Here is a 12529-nt window from a genome sequence, read left to right as displayed (position 1 = left end):
CACTTCTATGGAATCACATTAAGGCACCTTTCGTGACCTCTCCTCCTCCCGTGATTAACCAGCACTTCTGTGTGTGCCTGCACTCAACAGTGATGAGCCATGGTGCTGGCCGCTGCTCTGCTGACTTGCTTGGTCTCTCTCCCTCACTAGACAGTCATCAGCTCCCTTGAGAGCAGGGCCATGTTCATTCATCTCTCTACTTCCAGGACCAAACTAACGCTCAGCGTTTATTGGTGCTCAACAAACTTCTGCCAGGCGATGCACGGTTCGTGCAGCACTGCCACATCTACGCCCCACGACCCTGCACAAGCCACTGAGCCTCAGTGTCTCCAACTACAAACCAGGGTGACAGTAACCTCCTGGGGGGTTGGCGTGGTGATTAAATCAGACAATGTTTGTAAGGGCTCAGAATGTGTCCGGCACAGGACAAGTTGGCTAGTACACAAAATGCTAACTCAGATTGTGGGCTGCCCTGAAAAAACGCCAGTGGAGAAGCCGTCTTAAAAAGGAGAAGAAAAATGCAGCATCCAAGAACTTTATGACTAGTGACTACAGAAGTTTAAGACACGATGACACGAGCTTGTTTCCGAGCTCCTTGCTACTGCTGTGATAAATGTAGGTGGCAGGAAGGGAAACATGATTTAGAAATTTTTAAAAATGCCTGTCAGGTGACTGGGTAGCTGTTGGTTAGAGCGCGAGCTCCTAACAGGGTTGCTGGTTTGATTCCCACATGGGCCAGTGAGCTGCGCCCTCTGCAACCAGATTGAAGACAAGGAGCCGCTGCTGAGCTGTCGGAGGGGCGGCCGGATGGCTCAGTTGGTTAGAGTGTAAGCTCTTAACAAGGTTACCAGTTCAATTCCTGCATGGGATGGTGGGCTGCGCCCCCTGCAACTAAAGATTGAAAATGGCAACTGGACTTGGAGCTGAGCTGCACCCTCCACAACTAGATTGAAGGACAACGACTTAGAGCTGATGGGCCCTGGAGAAACATGCTGTTCCCCACTGTTCCCCAATTAAAAAAACAAAAACAAAACCCCCTATCTACTGCCTCTTCCCAACAGCGGGGCCCTCAGTGTCCAGATTCTGACCACTGGGACAGGGACAGTGTGGCCGAAACAAAGAAACAGTGCCCTACGTTCCACATCGAGTTCTGAAACCTGAAGGAATGCGTGTGACAGGCTAATCAACACGCCCAAGAAGGACCTACTTAGCTTCTTGGCCTTTTCAGCTGTTCCAGAAACACTGGGGACAGAATAATGTCAAGGCCGAGAGCCCACAAACTTCCTGGGTGGGGTGCTCCTTGGGGTTTCACACATTGTTATTAAGTCATCGGGTTTCCCAAGGAGGTGTCCGCGGGGCTGGGAGAAACAGGTGTTTTTATTACCCACCTGTCTCTTATTACACAAGAGAAAACAACCTTGTGTTTTGGCTGCACAGGCAGGCATGCTACCCAAATAGGTCTTGACTGTGGCTCTGAAGTATTTGCAAAGGAACTCTGATTAGCATCAACTCCTCCTTAGAAAACAGTCAGTTTGAAAAATCAAGAGACAGCTGGGAACAGAACAGGGGAGAGTGCGTGTCCTGCGAGCCTGCGTGTGGCAGGGAGGTGGAGGAAATCCCTCACGCTGCCTTTGAAGGTCAGCTTCTCACTTCAAGTTAAAAACGAAATCTGAAAACCGTATCAATTATTAAAAATTTCTAAATCCAAGTCTCCAGCCAATGTCTCCTAAGGCAAAACCACGACACTGCCGAGACCTGGGGCAGGCATCCTAAACTCTGGCAGAGAACGGATGTCGTGAAAATGAAAACTCCAGGCACAAGGAAAAGTTCTAGGAAACAAATCCAAAAGCAACCTTCCAAGTGGTCAAGGAGTGAACCAGGAAAACGCCTAGGACAGGCCCTCCCCCCATCAGGGACCCCTCAGCCCAGGGAGGGGAGTGGGGGGGGGGGTAAGGGCCAAGGTCATGGTGAAAGAAGCTGAGCACAGAGCTGGTCACAGTGAAATAAATGCAAGTTCTCCTTTCTTCAACATTTCAAAGCGATTAAACAGTTAGGTGCCTGAGAGCCTCTGCCTTTCCCATGAGGCCACAGGAACAAAAGGCCCTTTTCTGGGGGGGACAGCAGGTCTTGGCCCCTCACAGGGCCACCTGGGCAGTATTGGAACATTTATGACAGTTAAGGTCCCATCACAAGACTCACAACATGGCAGTGTGTGAACTGGCAGGGAGGAGAAACCGGCTTTTATGAGGGAAACTCCGGGTCACAGGGAGCAGGTCTGGACAATGGCTCATTTGTGAGTTCGCTGTAGAAACCATGGCGTGGGGCTGATAAGGAATCCTGTGCCTTGTCAGCCAGTCAACTCAACCCCCGGGGTTTCCTTTTCTGGCTCTTACAGAAAAGTTCAAACTTGGAAACTTGATTTTTTTTTTGGTCCCAGAGGCAAAGACTGAGGCTGGGCAGTGCTGCCCTGGGAGGTGTGGAGAGTATAGGGACGGGTCCCTCACCAGCTCCTAACATCACACCACCCACGGCGTGACCCTGGGCAAAGGCCGCCTCCTCCATGGGGCCTTCCCAACACAACCATCTGAAGCAATCCCTGCTCTCACTGTCCCTGGTCGCCCCGTCTCCTTTAAATAGCAAAGGAGATTGCTGATTTGCTATTTAATGACACCTACATTGTTCAATTCACTGCCACACTGGTGTACCTGTTTTCATCCACCTCTCCCACTAGAGCAAGGGCTTCATGAGGGTGGGGACCCCGGCCTGGTCACACTGTGTACACAGCCCTGGAACGGTGTCTGACACGTAGTATGCAGATTTCTCTGCGGGTTTTGTTTTGCTTTTCCTGTAAGTAACGGCCTCACATAGCTCTATCATGTGGTAAAAGTACACCTGGATAAAGCAACTAGATGCGTTATCATTGTCTGCTGGGGTTATATGATCAGGAATTATCCTGCAGCTTTTTAAAAGCTAAACACCAAATTTAAAAAACACAACAATTCTTAAACAGTCCAGAATTCCTGCTTCTGTCAGTCAAATCAAAAAGAGAATAAAAGGTTCTGAAAACTTAGCAACATCTCCCTGAGCAGACGGCAGCCTACGTGGGGACTTCAGGGTCTTCTCGGTCTCCCAACTGTCCCCGTCTCACGTCCACACAGCACGGGTACCTGATGACCCTTGGTTCGTGTGCTGCACATTAATGTGCCCTGTTATCATGGAGCTCAAGCGTCTGTATGAAATGCTAGTTTAATTTTAAATAACTGCAGCTGCCCGTGGAGGAGTCAAGAGCTCACAAACAGCAGGAAACGTTTTCAATAAAAAACAAAATACTTTCAGAGCCGAGACCTCTGCTTTTCACTTAGGCAGGACTAACCCATATGCAGGGAGGGGCAGCTGGGCAATACTGCCACACGCTGTTCCACGGGGGCTGATGACCATTGCCAAGCAGTGCCCAAGCCCAGGAGGGCTCCCAGACGTCCAGCCTGGAGCGCAGCCCATGTTTGCCTCCCTAAGCCTAACACTGTAACTAAGGAACAAAAATTACATGAGACACAAAGTCCTTTCCAAGCTATAATTTTGGTAAAATTCAGAACAGGCTCTAAGGAGGAGGATAACCGAGTTTCTTCAAGTGGCCATGTTTTTAAGAACCAGATTTCTGATTAGAAAACAAACTCCCCACCATTCCGCCACACGATAGTACGTATGTATGTCTTAAATTTTCTGAGAACAAACAATAAAACCAAATTTCCATAATGTGCTCTCTTTCCAGCTATTAAATGACATTCAGTATTCTTTAAAGTCTAGGATGTGAAGCCCTACTTCTGGCTAGTCATCCCAGGATGTCATCCCAGGATGACTGCCCACAAGTCTCATCTTTGCGAGGGGACGTTTGTGACCCCAGCACCAGCGTGAAGGTGCCTGGGTAACGATCACTTGAGGGGCAGGGGCTGGTGAGCTAAGAAGAGCAGAGGCCTAGATCTGCACCAGAGAAGTCGCAGGTGAGGTGCAGGTGTTCTGTGGGCATCTGCAATGCTCTGGACGCAAGTCTGACCTTCCCTAGCAGGGGCAAGTGGCAAGGGCAGCTCTGAAAGTCAAATTCCGGCCCCTGAGGCCTGCAGCAATTGTCATCCGTGCTCCAGGCAGGTACGTGAGCCCCACATAGCAGGCACACAGACTTGGAGGCTTTGCTGGTTTTCCACACGAACACGCACATTTCACAAGCCTAGAAATGCTTATCATTTGGCAAAGGTCAACGACTCAGAACTGCCCTTTTCTTTGTAAGGAATGAAGACATCTGAAACTTAGGTGACAGTCAGCTAGCTTTTGATGGCCATCTGGCCTCCACAATAACCTCCCACTGCAATGGTCAGTCGCATGGCTTGAGGAATCCTTGACTCTCAGTGTAACCTGCTGGCAATGCCCCCCAACCCTCACAGGTCACCACCGCTCCTTGTCACTTAGGCAGACATCTGATATGTCCTGAAAACACATCTGGCTGTTAGAACGAAAAACAGTAACCCCTGAGAAGAATCCACATGAACTTACAGGTGCCTTCTTGTCGATGGGCTTAATGACAAACTTTTTGTCATTGAAAGAGATGTTCCTGATTTCACTCCACGGGAAGCCAATCTTTGGGGTTAACCTGAGGTTAAAAAAGTGGGTTAAGGTTAGATGTGTTTAAGAGAGGTTTGCAAACTAGCCTTTGTATTTCTAGTTCAATTTTACAGAGTATAAAGCTAGCCCAGGAAGCATAATATATAATATACATCATGACCAAAAGTGCCTACCTGTCCTAGGTAAGTCAGGTGACTGTCAGGTTCAAGCTCCAGAAAACCTCAGTAAGTTCCCACTTAACATTAGTCTTTCTCAGTTTTGGGTATCTCACTGCGTCCAGTCACCCCAGCTTGTAATCTTGAAATCAACTTTGGTTTCTAACCATGCCCATCCTTCCATCCTTTGTCGGGAATCTCTGGCATTCCCACATCACCATCCTAATCCCACCTCTTACACGCCAGCAGCCTTGTAACCGATTCCTTGTTGCCAGAACCCTGGTTTCAGTTTGCTGGTCCGATGACTGTTCCTTTTAGTTAATCCATTCTCCTCTTCAAAAATGTTAACACCCCTCCCCCATTTCTACAAGGTGAAACCCACAGTCCTTAACTTAGCATCCAAGTCTTCTAAGCTAGCCCCAGCTTCCTGATTCACGCCATCCTTCCAACACGGGGTTTCACGGCGGTGCCCTGCCTGGAAGGGCCCCTCCTTCTCTACTCACCCCGACCTGCACGCGTGAGGCCAGCTCGCTCTCCCTCAACAGGCTTTCCCCGCTCAGCCTGCAGTCTCTTATGCTACACAAACTGTTCTCTTCACGCTATTTAAATTATTGCGCTATTACTTAGCTCTTTGGGAAGCTTTCTGATGGCAGAGCTCTCGCCTTGTGTTCGCTACACGTGCTGTACTGTACTCAGAGGGGCTGCTCACTCACGGAAACGGAAACGGGCTTGGTGCGGCTCAAACCCAACACTTCCTTGTTGGTTTTCTGTCAGGATGATGCATCCATTGCTGAAGTGGGGCGCTGAAGGCCTCTGCTGTTACTGTGTTGTCGTCTATTTCTCCCTTCAGATAACCAATATTGGCTTGATCTATTTAGGGGCTGCGGTGCTGGGAGTGCACGTATTTACGACTGTTGTATCCTCTTGATGGGTTGAGGGCTTGGGATGGATTCTGCTCTTCCGGTTCTTGGTGACGCGCATTTCCCTTCCCGGTCATCCTCCACCTTCGGAGCCACCGCCAGACTATATACCCCTAACAAAAGCCCCCATCCTGTGCTGTTTGATCACTACCACTCCACTACTAGCTGGACTCGGGCGTTTTAAGCTAGCATTCCTGGGGAAGTTCCTATGATTTCAAGACCACACTGCTCTGCCGACCAGGAGCCCCACCCTCTTCCTCCACCACTTTTCACCATGGATACCATTCTAGATGTAACACAGATCCCCAAGCCACTAGAGACACTGCCATCAGAAACAGTCAGTCCTTTCCCACATGCCATAAAAACTTTAATTTAGAAAACAGCAGCGGTGGGAGGACTCTACAGCCTACCGACATGTTTAAAGAAACACTGATGGGCAACGTAGGTCTTGCCATAACAACATAAGCCAGGTCCAGGTGGGGGTGGGGGTGGCCTCTGAAAGCCAGGAGAGGGCACCTAAGCCCTACAGATGGCTCTTTCGGGACACAGGACAAGCACACCTGGAGGGATGATGCCGGGACACTGGCCAGGCTATGGTTGTAACTGCCAGATCTTTTTGGTCCACATCCGTTTTAGAGCCCTGTCCTGGAGGACCAACGCCTGCTGAAACACGTCCGGCCAACGGGCTTCGTAGCACTCACACAAACATGCAGCGAGATGGTTGTTATTTTAGCTTCATATAAAGAATTTTTAACAAGGTAACTTTGTTTACAGGTCCCTGACCACTGGAAGGAACTCAGGGTGTCACCTGGTCCTGCCACTGACTTCGACCTCTGCCCTCACAAGCCAAGGCTGGAAGAGTGGCAGCAAGCAGGCACTTGTTTCGGAGTCCTATCCTCCAAAACACAAGAGCAATATCCTGTAGCAACAGGAGCTGGGAACCAAGCGACTGCTGTCCAGTTCTTAGCTGTACCGTCAACACTGCGGGTCGGATTTCCAACTCCCAAACCTTGAACGAGGCAAGGATCTGCTCTCTGGCTCCCCGCTTTCTACAGGCCTCCCAACAGTTTCTAATCCTAAAATACATGGACCTGCAGGCTAGAGAGGCACCTTTCTTTCAAGGGCTGGGCATCCTGTCACCATGGGCTCCAGCCTTCTGCTTTTTGGTGTGTCTGGAAAGTTTGTCTTTTTAAGACTCTGAAAGCTCACATAATAATTTATAGCCGTTCATAAGCATGATTGCAGAATCAAAAGATGAAGACTAAACATGGAACTTATGACTCACTTATAAGTTAAAGAACCTCCTTTAATTCTTGACCATAGTTAGAAAATTAATGTCTACAAGGATTTCTTTCTTTTTCTCTTTTTTTAAAGAGTTCACACATGGGACATGAATGGCGAAGGACCCATAGAGAAGAGTTCTAAAGGATTTATATTGTGAGTCTGTCCACGCTTGGGCCACACGTTCTTTTTTCTAAAAAAAGTGAGATTCTTAAATAACAGGGACTAGAGCTCTTTGGAGAAATAGTTGATTCCAGGCCTCGAGCAGGAAAAGTACAAGACAATCCTGAATATTTTCAGGTGAAAAGAACTGATCAAAAAATAATGGGGTCATATTGAAAGGGCACAGGAGCTAACTAACAAGGGCTGATAAAGGCAAATCTCAAACAATTTGAGCAACAAAATAATAACAGTATTAGATTATAGCCCAGGGAATGAAACAAATATTCATGAGTCTATATTAGCAGAAATAACAAAACAAAGAAATGGAGGGGTGGGGATAAGGGGAAGGTGAGAGGTTTAGAAAATAGTCGGTAACCACAAGATGACCACGGGGTTTTGAAAATTAATTTGGGGAATGTACAGAGGGATAGTGGATGGGGGGAGGGGGGTTCACACAGTGTGAGGGATATAAACGAGAAACGTCTAAGTTTTGCTTTGTCTTGTGCACCTGAAACTAGTAATAAAAACAAAGAAATGGAGAAGAGAAACTGGCTCCTTACAGTCGAATTCCAATTAATACACGTAAAAGGGATTAAAAATAAGACCATTTCCCAAATACCAGAGTAATAGTTTCATGGAAGACTCATCAAGGGATGCTAGAATGAACAGATGACAGTATAACAGGATATTTACATAGCTTCAAAGTCTCTCCCCCAAATATACTCATCGACGAGGCAGTAACTTCTCGGAGGAGAAGCCTGGCACACACCACCTTGACCAGCGGTAAGGTTACCACCGCCAGCACTAAGGTATCCAACCCACGGGCTGCCTCCCAAGGCCCTGGGAGGGCCCGACAGCATGTGTCTGGGAATCCGTGCCCAAAGTGCAGAACTCGACTGCAATCAGGAGAAAACAGTTCCAAGTTGAGGGACTTTCTACGAAGTCAAGGGCCAGTACTTTTCCAAAGTGTCATGGTCCCGACAAACTGTGAACTGTCACAGTTGGGAAGAAACTGGGGTGGCGTGACAATTCAAGGCAGGTGGGACTCCAGGTGAGATCCTGGGCAGAAGAGGGATGTCAGTGGACACCTGATTACGATGGCAACACCGTCGACAGACTGTCAGTGTCGTACAATGTTAACTACCGTCCTGAGTTTCGGCACTTGGACTGTGGTTGTGCACATCTGGGGAAGCTGGGTGAGGGGCATATGGGGGTTCTTTGTAGTTACTAGTTTTGAAACCTTTTAAAAGTCCGAAATGATTTCAAAATGGACAGTTAAAGAATTTTAATTCAAAATATGCCACTAAGGGTGATGATAATGTGCTACATCTTGATGAGTGTGAATTTTACAGGTATATGTTTGTCTAAATTCAGCCAATGAACACTCTGGCAGAACCTTGGTTGCAGGCACATGGCTCTCACTGTAAAATCCTCTCCATTTTGGAAGTTGTTGGAAATTTTTCATTTAGAAAGTTTAAGGCTGGGGTGGTGGGCTGGGCTGGAGGCCGCTGTGTGCTCCACCGATGGGGAAGAACTGCCAAGTCATCGCCTCGAGGCCACGATGGGGCAGATAACAGGGCTGGAAAAAGCTCTGCCTACATTTTCACAGTGGAAGAAAAGACTCACTGATCTGGCTGTGTCCTCCTGCTTCCGGAGGGGCCAGTCCAGGGGGTGCTTCTGCTCTCGGCAGGGCAGGCCCCTCAGGAACTCTCCCCCCACCTCCCCTCGCTACTGCCTGCTGTAGGGTCAATCTTAAGAGGCCCCTGGCATGTGCCTAAACTCTCTCCTCTGCCAGTCGAGGTGTCCTTTAAAACTTCTTACTATAGGTGATCTGACTGACCCCTTGCAATAGCAAACTTCTGCAAGAGACTAAGTGATTCGGAAAACTGTCTGTTCCATGTTCAAGTTAGAGTTCCAAAGACCAGAAAGGAGAGCGTCCGACAACCGGGATCCCAACACACCTGGTAAAACAAACCCACACCAAGCAAAACCACTGCTTGGTACTCTCCTCCCTTATAGGTAAGCTGCCAGTGATAAGGCACAAAGATGTGACACCTCCCCCCACCCCCAAATAACCAAAATTAACATATTCTGCCTAATAAGCATAATTTTAGAAACTGGAAATAATTTATTTAAAATGGCTAGTTACTATAATATGCTTGAAACATCATTTCTAAAGCAAAAAAAAAAAAAAAGGGAAATATAAATCAGAATATCTGATTTACAACTCTGCATAAGGAATTTAAGGGAAAAGACACTTGATTCTTATTTCAGCCCCCAGCTTGTCTGTAGCCCTTTCCAGCATCTTCTCCCTTAAAGGGTCAATCAAGTGGCCTGCTAGAGCCCTGAGCCCACAGCACAGCCAGAACCTCCGAGCTTCGGAGACCCACACAATGCAGGGAGCCCCACGGAGAGGAAAAACTGCTCCCAAAGGACAGAAGAAACTTTCAGGCAGGATCAGGTTCCTCTCGTTTTGTTTTGTTTTTGTTGTTTTGTTTTTGGTCTGAGGATGCCAAGTAGAATTATAACACAGCTACTCTGAACTCTCTCTGTTCCCAAGCTGATAATGCCTTCCGAGGAGGGGTCTGGGTCTGCCAGTTCCCTCCCTCTCTCTGTTCCCTCCTCTTCTGACCTAAGGATTTACAGAAAGAAAGAAAAAGACAAATGCTTTCAAGTCCTACCTGCTCCCACTTAATGGTTATGTATATAATGAAAAGGAGACCCCAAGAGACATTTCCCAATCAGCATATTTAACACTAAAAAGAAAAGCATTTAGTAAAGATGCATCTGTTTATTTGCAGGGCGCACTAAGTCTCTTATCATCCAACTTACATACTCAGTATATCCAATTTCTCTTGAACAATGGTCCAAGAACTTCCAACGCGCCACTGCTGGTTCTATTGCTAAGGGTAATAAGTCAACACTTAACAAAGTGAAGAGTTGTCGCAACATTCCTCAGACTTGAGTCACAATTTCCTGCTTATCCTGGAAACCGGGTTGTCAATATTTGTTTAAAAGGAGAAGTTGGGCCTATTGATTGACTGGTTGGTTTTTTTTCCATAATTGAAGAGGGATGTCTTCAGGAGCATGGAGGAAGTGAGACCGACCCCATGCCCCAGTGTTTTCTTTGGGGAGAAGGCCCCTTTTTTTTGGGGGGGGGGGAGAGGACTGCCAGTTTCACTGCTAAAATGGGGGGATCGGAGAGGGGGAGCAGGAACAGTTCTGAAGGAACAGTGCAGCTCAAATTTTACTTGGAAAAAATGAACATTTGCGTGGGTTGGGGGTAGTTACAGGCTGACATCAGCAAGTTCCTGCCTATGGCTGTTTCTTGCAGCTTGAAAAACCTGTTTGGACAGCCATGGCCATGGCTATGTTACAAAATCTGGTCATTCAAGAACGAGTTCAAAGAGCAGGCAGTTTCCCACATAGAATCCTGTGAGGCCGCAGTGTTCTTACTCAGTGCGCTGCTCCTGGGCAGGGCCGTGTCAATCAACCAGCCTCCTACTCGGGCTTGCAGGACCTCGGACTGGCCTCCCAGTCCAAATTCCCACACTGCTCACACTGGTCAAGTCTCTACAATAGTCTCTACAACACTGGCCCTACCGCAATCAGGGAGGAGCAGACAGCAGTCCCCAGTAACCCACTTCTAGGTTCTAGAAGAGGTGCTATGATTCTCGAATCAGCATATCATGGACCTAGATTCTTCCAGTAGACGGTGATTCTCCTCGGAGGGTCCTACGCATGCCTCTATCTAATTCACCAGTAAGTGGAGGGTGTAGGGACGTCTGAGCCAGGTCCCTAGGTCCCTGCCCAAATGAAATGTATCTGTACTTTGGGTTCTGGCAAGAATACAGGTGGCTAGGATTATAGATTCTTCATGTGGTATCATTTGTCAAAAGCAGTGCCACTCCCCTCATGAATGCCAGAGAGGGTTCTTTTTGAGAAATCTGGGGTGTGGGGGAGCTGAGAGCATTAACACCTGCACACAGGTGGGCTGCCTGAGACAAAGGCAGGAAATGCGGGAGAGCCATGGCTTGAAGGAACGGAACCAGGAGCGTGGCGCAGCCTGGGCTCTGTGCCGTCACAGGGGCCTGCACACATCCCGTAACTGGGGGTCGCCTGCCTGCACCCATGGAAGCAGGAACACAGGCCCAAGGGTCCGGCTCAGCAGTAAGGCCCCGGGAGCACTCCTGCCTGGCACCTTCCTTCCAGGACCTGAGCCTCACAGCTAAAGCAGGGCATCTCAGGGGAGCCCGTCAGAGCGACATTCCTGGGATAAGGAGCCGCTCCTTCTCGTTCCAGAAGAGAGTTTCCTCCTGCTGCTTCTTAAATTCAGGTAGCATGTGATCGGAAGAATCTAGAGCTTAGACTTATCCTGTGAGCTCAGGGAACCACGTCAGAAGACTTGCCCTCTTTGCATTAGAATGTTTTCTGTGTATCCAGCTTCTTGGCAGAAAACAGGTCTATGAACAGTCAGTGTTTGTCACCACAGGGAAGGGCAAAGGGAGTCACAGGGAAGTCTCATTTCTCGCTCGAAATGAGACATGCCCAGCTTGCTTTATACCTCACTCAACAGACCCAAGTAACATGAGGCAATTAAATACCTCCTGCAGTATCATAGGATTTAGCTAAATTGTCTGTATATAAAGGCTATTGTTTACAGAATCTATAAATATTCTTGGTTGGATTAGTACAAAGCTCCAGACACCCAGCACTGCCAGGCTGCCTGGGCGTTAGCTCTGGGGGTGCTGGCAGCTGGGAGCGGGGCTGGGGAGGAGATGAGGTCCCAGACCTTCGTGGTCTCCGTGCGGGGCCCCTCATGTGCCAGTAAACAGGCCACGGTGACAGGAGAGAAATAATGCACAGCTTTGAGCCAACTTCTGCTGGGACCATGTCACAGTCAAAAAGCCCTTAGATTCACACACTGGGCCAGTCAGCTGCCAGACAAACACTTCAAAAGTAACCCACATGCATAACTGCCATTTTCTCCATTGTTTCCAGGCCCGATACCCCACCAACTAAAGATAATTATAAAGTTCAACTCACTTATCGTCTTTCTCATAAATATTTAGTCCCAGGGCATCCACTCCAAGCCAGAGGTCTGTTCCTTTCTTATTTTTTATCTCAAAATAGTTGATCCCATACATTTCCAGGTCTTGGGCAATCTTCAGATACTCCAACATAGCACTGTCTCTGGTTGGGGAGAACAAACATGGGCATCGTTACCAGCGCACGCGATATCATCAGCAACACTACCAGTACCTGAAACGTAAGGCAGCTGGCGTGGGAGGGGCCGCCCGCTGTGTGTGCTTCAGCCGCTGGCCATCCACGCCTGTGCCCCAGGCTGTCCTGGACCTGACCACTGACGTACTGCACATTCTCAAGGAACTCAGCTGA

At 48.4% G+C, this 12529-nt stretch overlaps 1 protein-coding gene across 3 annotated transcripts in view; it reads right to left on the bottom strand.

Moving 5' to 3' along the window:
* Positions 1-12529, bottom strand: part of EZR (ezrin) — a 50011-nt gene that overhangs the window by 5084 nt on the left and 32398 nt on the right. For all 3 annotated transcript variants that reach the window (XM_019749506.3, XM_019749487.3, XM_019749514.3), the window contains exons 7-8: positions 12179-12325; positions 4546-4642 (exon numbers count right to left, since the gene is read on the bottom strand). In XM_019749506.3, the coding sequence (XP_019605065.2) occupies positions 4546-4642; positions 12179-12325 (244 nt within the window). The remainder of the gene's footprint in view (positions 1-4545; positions 4643-12178; positions 12326-12529) is intronic.

Source organism: Rhinolophus sinicus, chromosome 2, assembly GCF_057876585.1.
Source record: "Rhinolophus sinicus isolate RSI-liver-muscle chromosome 2, RSI-T2T, whole genome shotgun sequence".
Taxonomy (NCBI): domain Eukaryota; kingdom Metazoa; phylum Chordata; class Mammalia; order Chiroptera; family Rhinolophidae; genus Rhinolophus; species Rhinolophus sinicus.
Note: the sequence above shows the minus strand (reverse complement) of the source record. Positions and strands in the feature narration are given on the sequence as shown.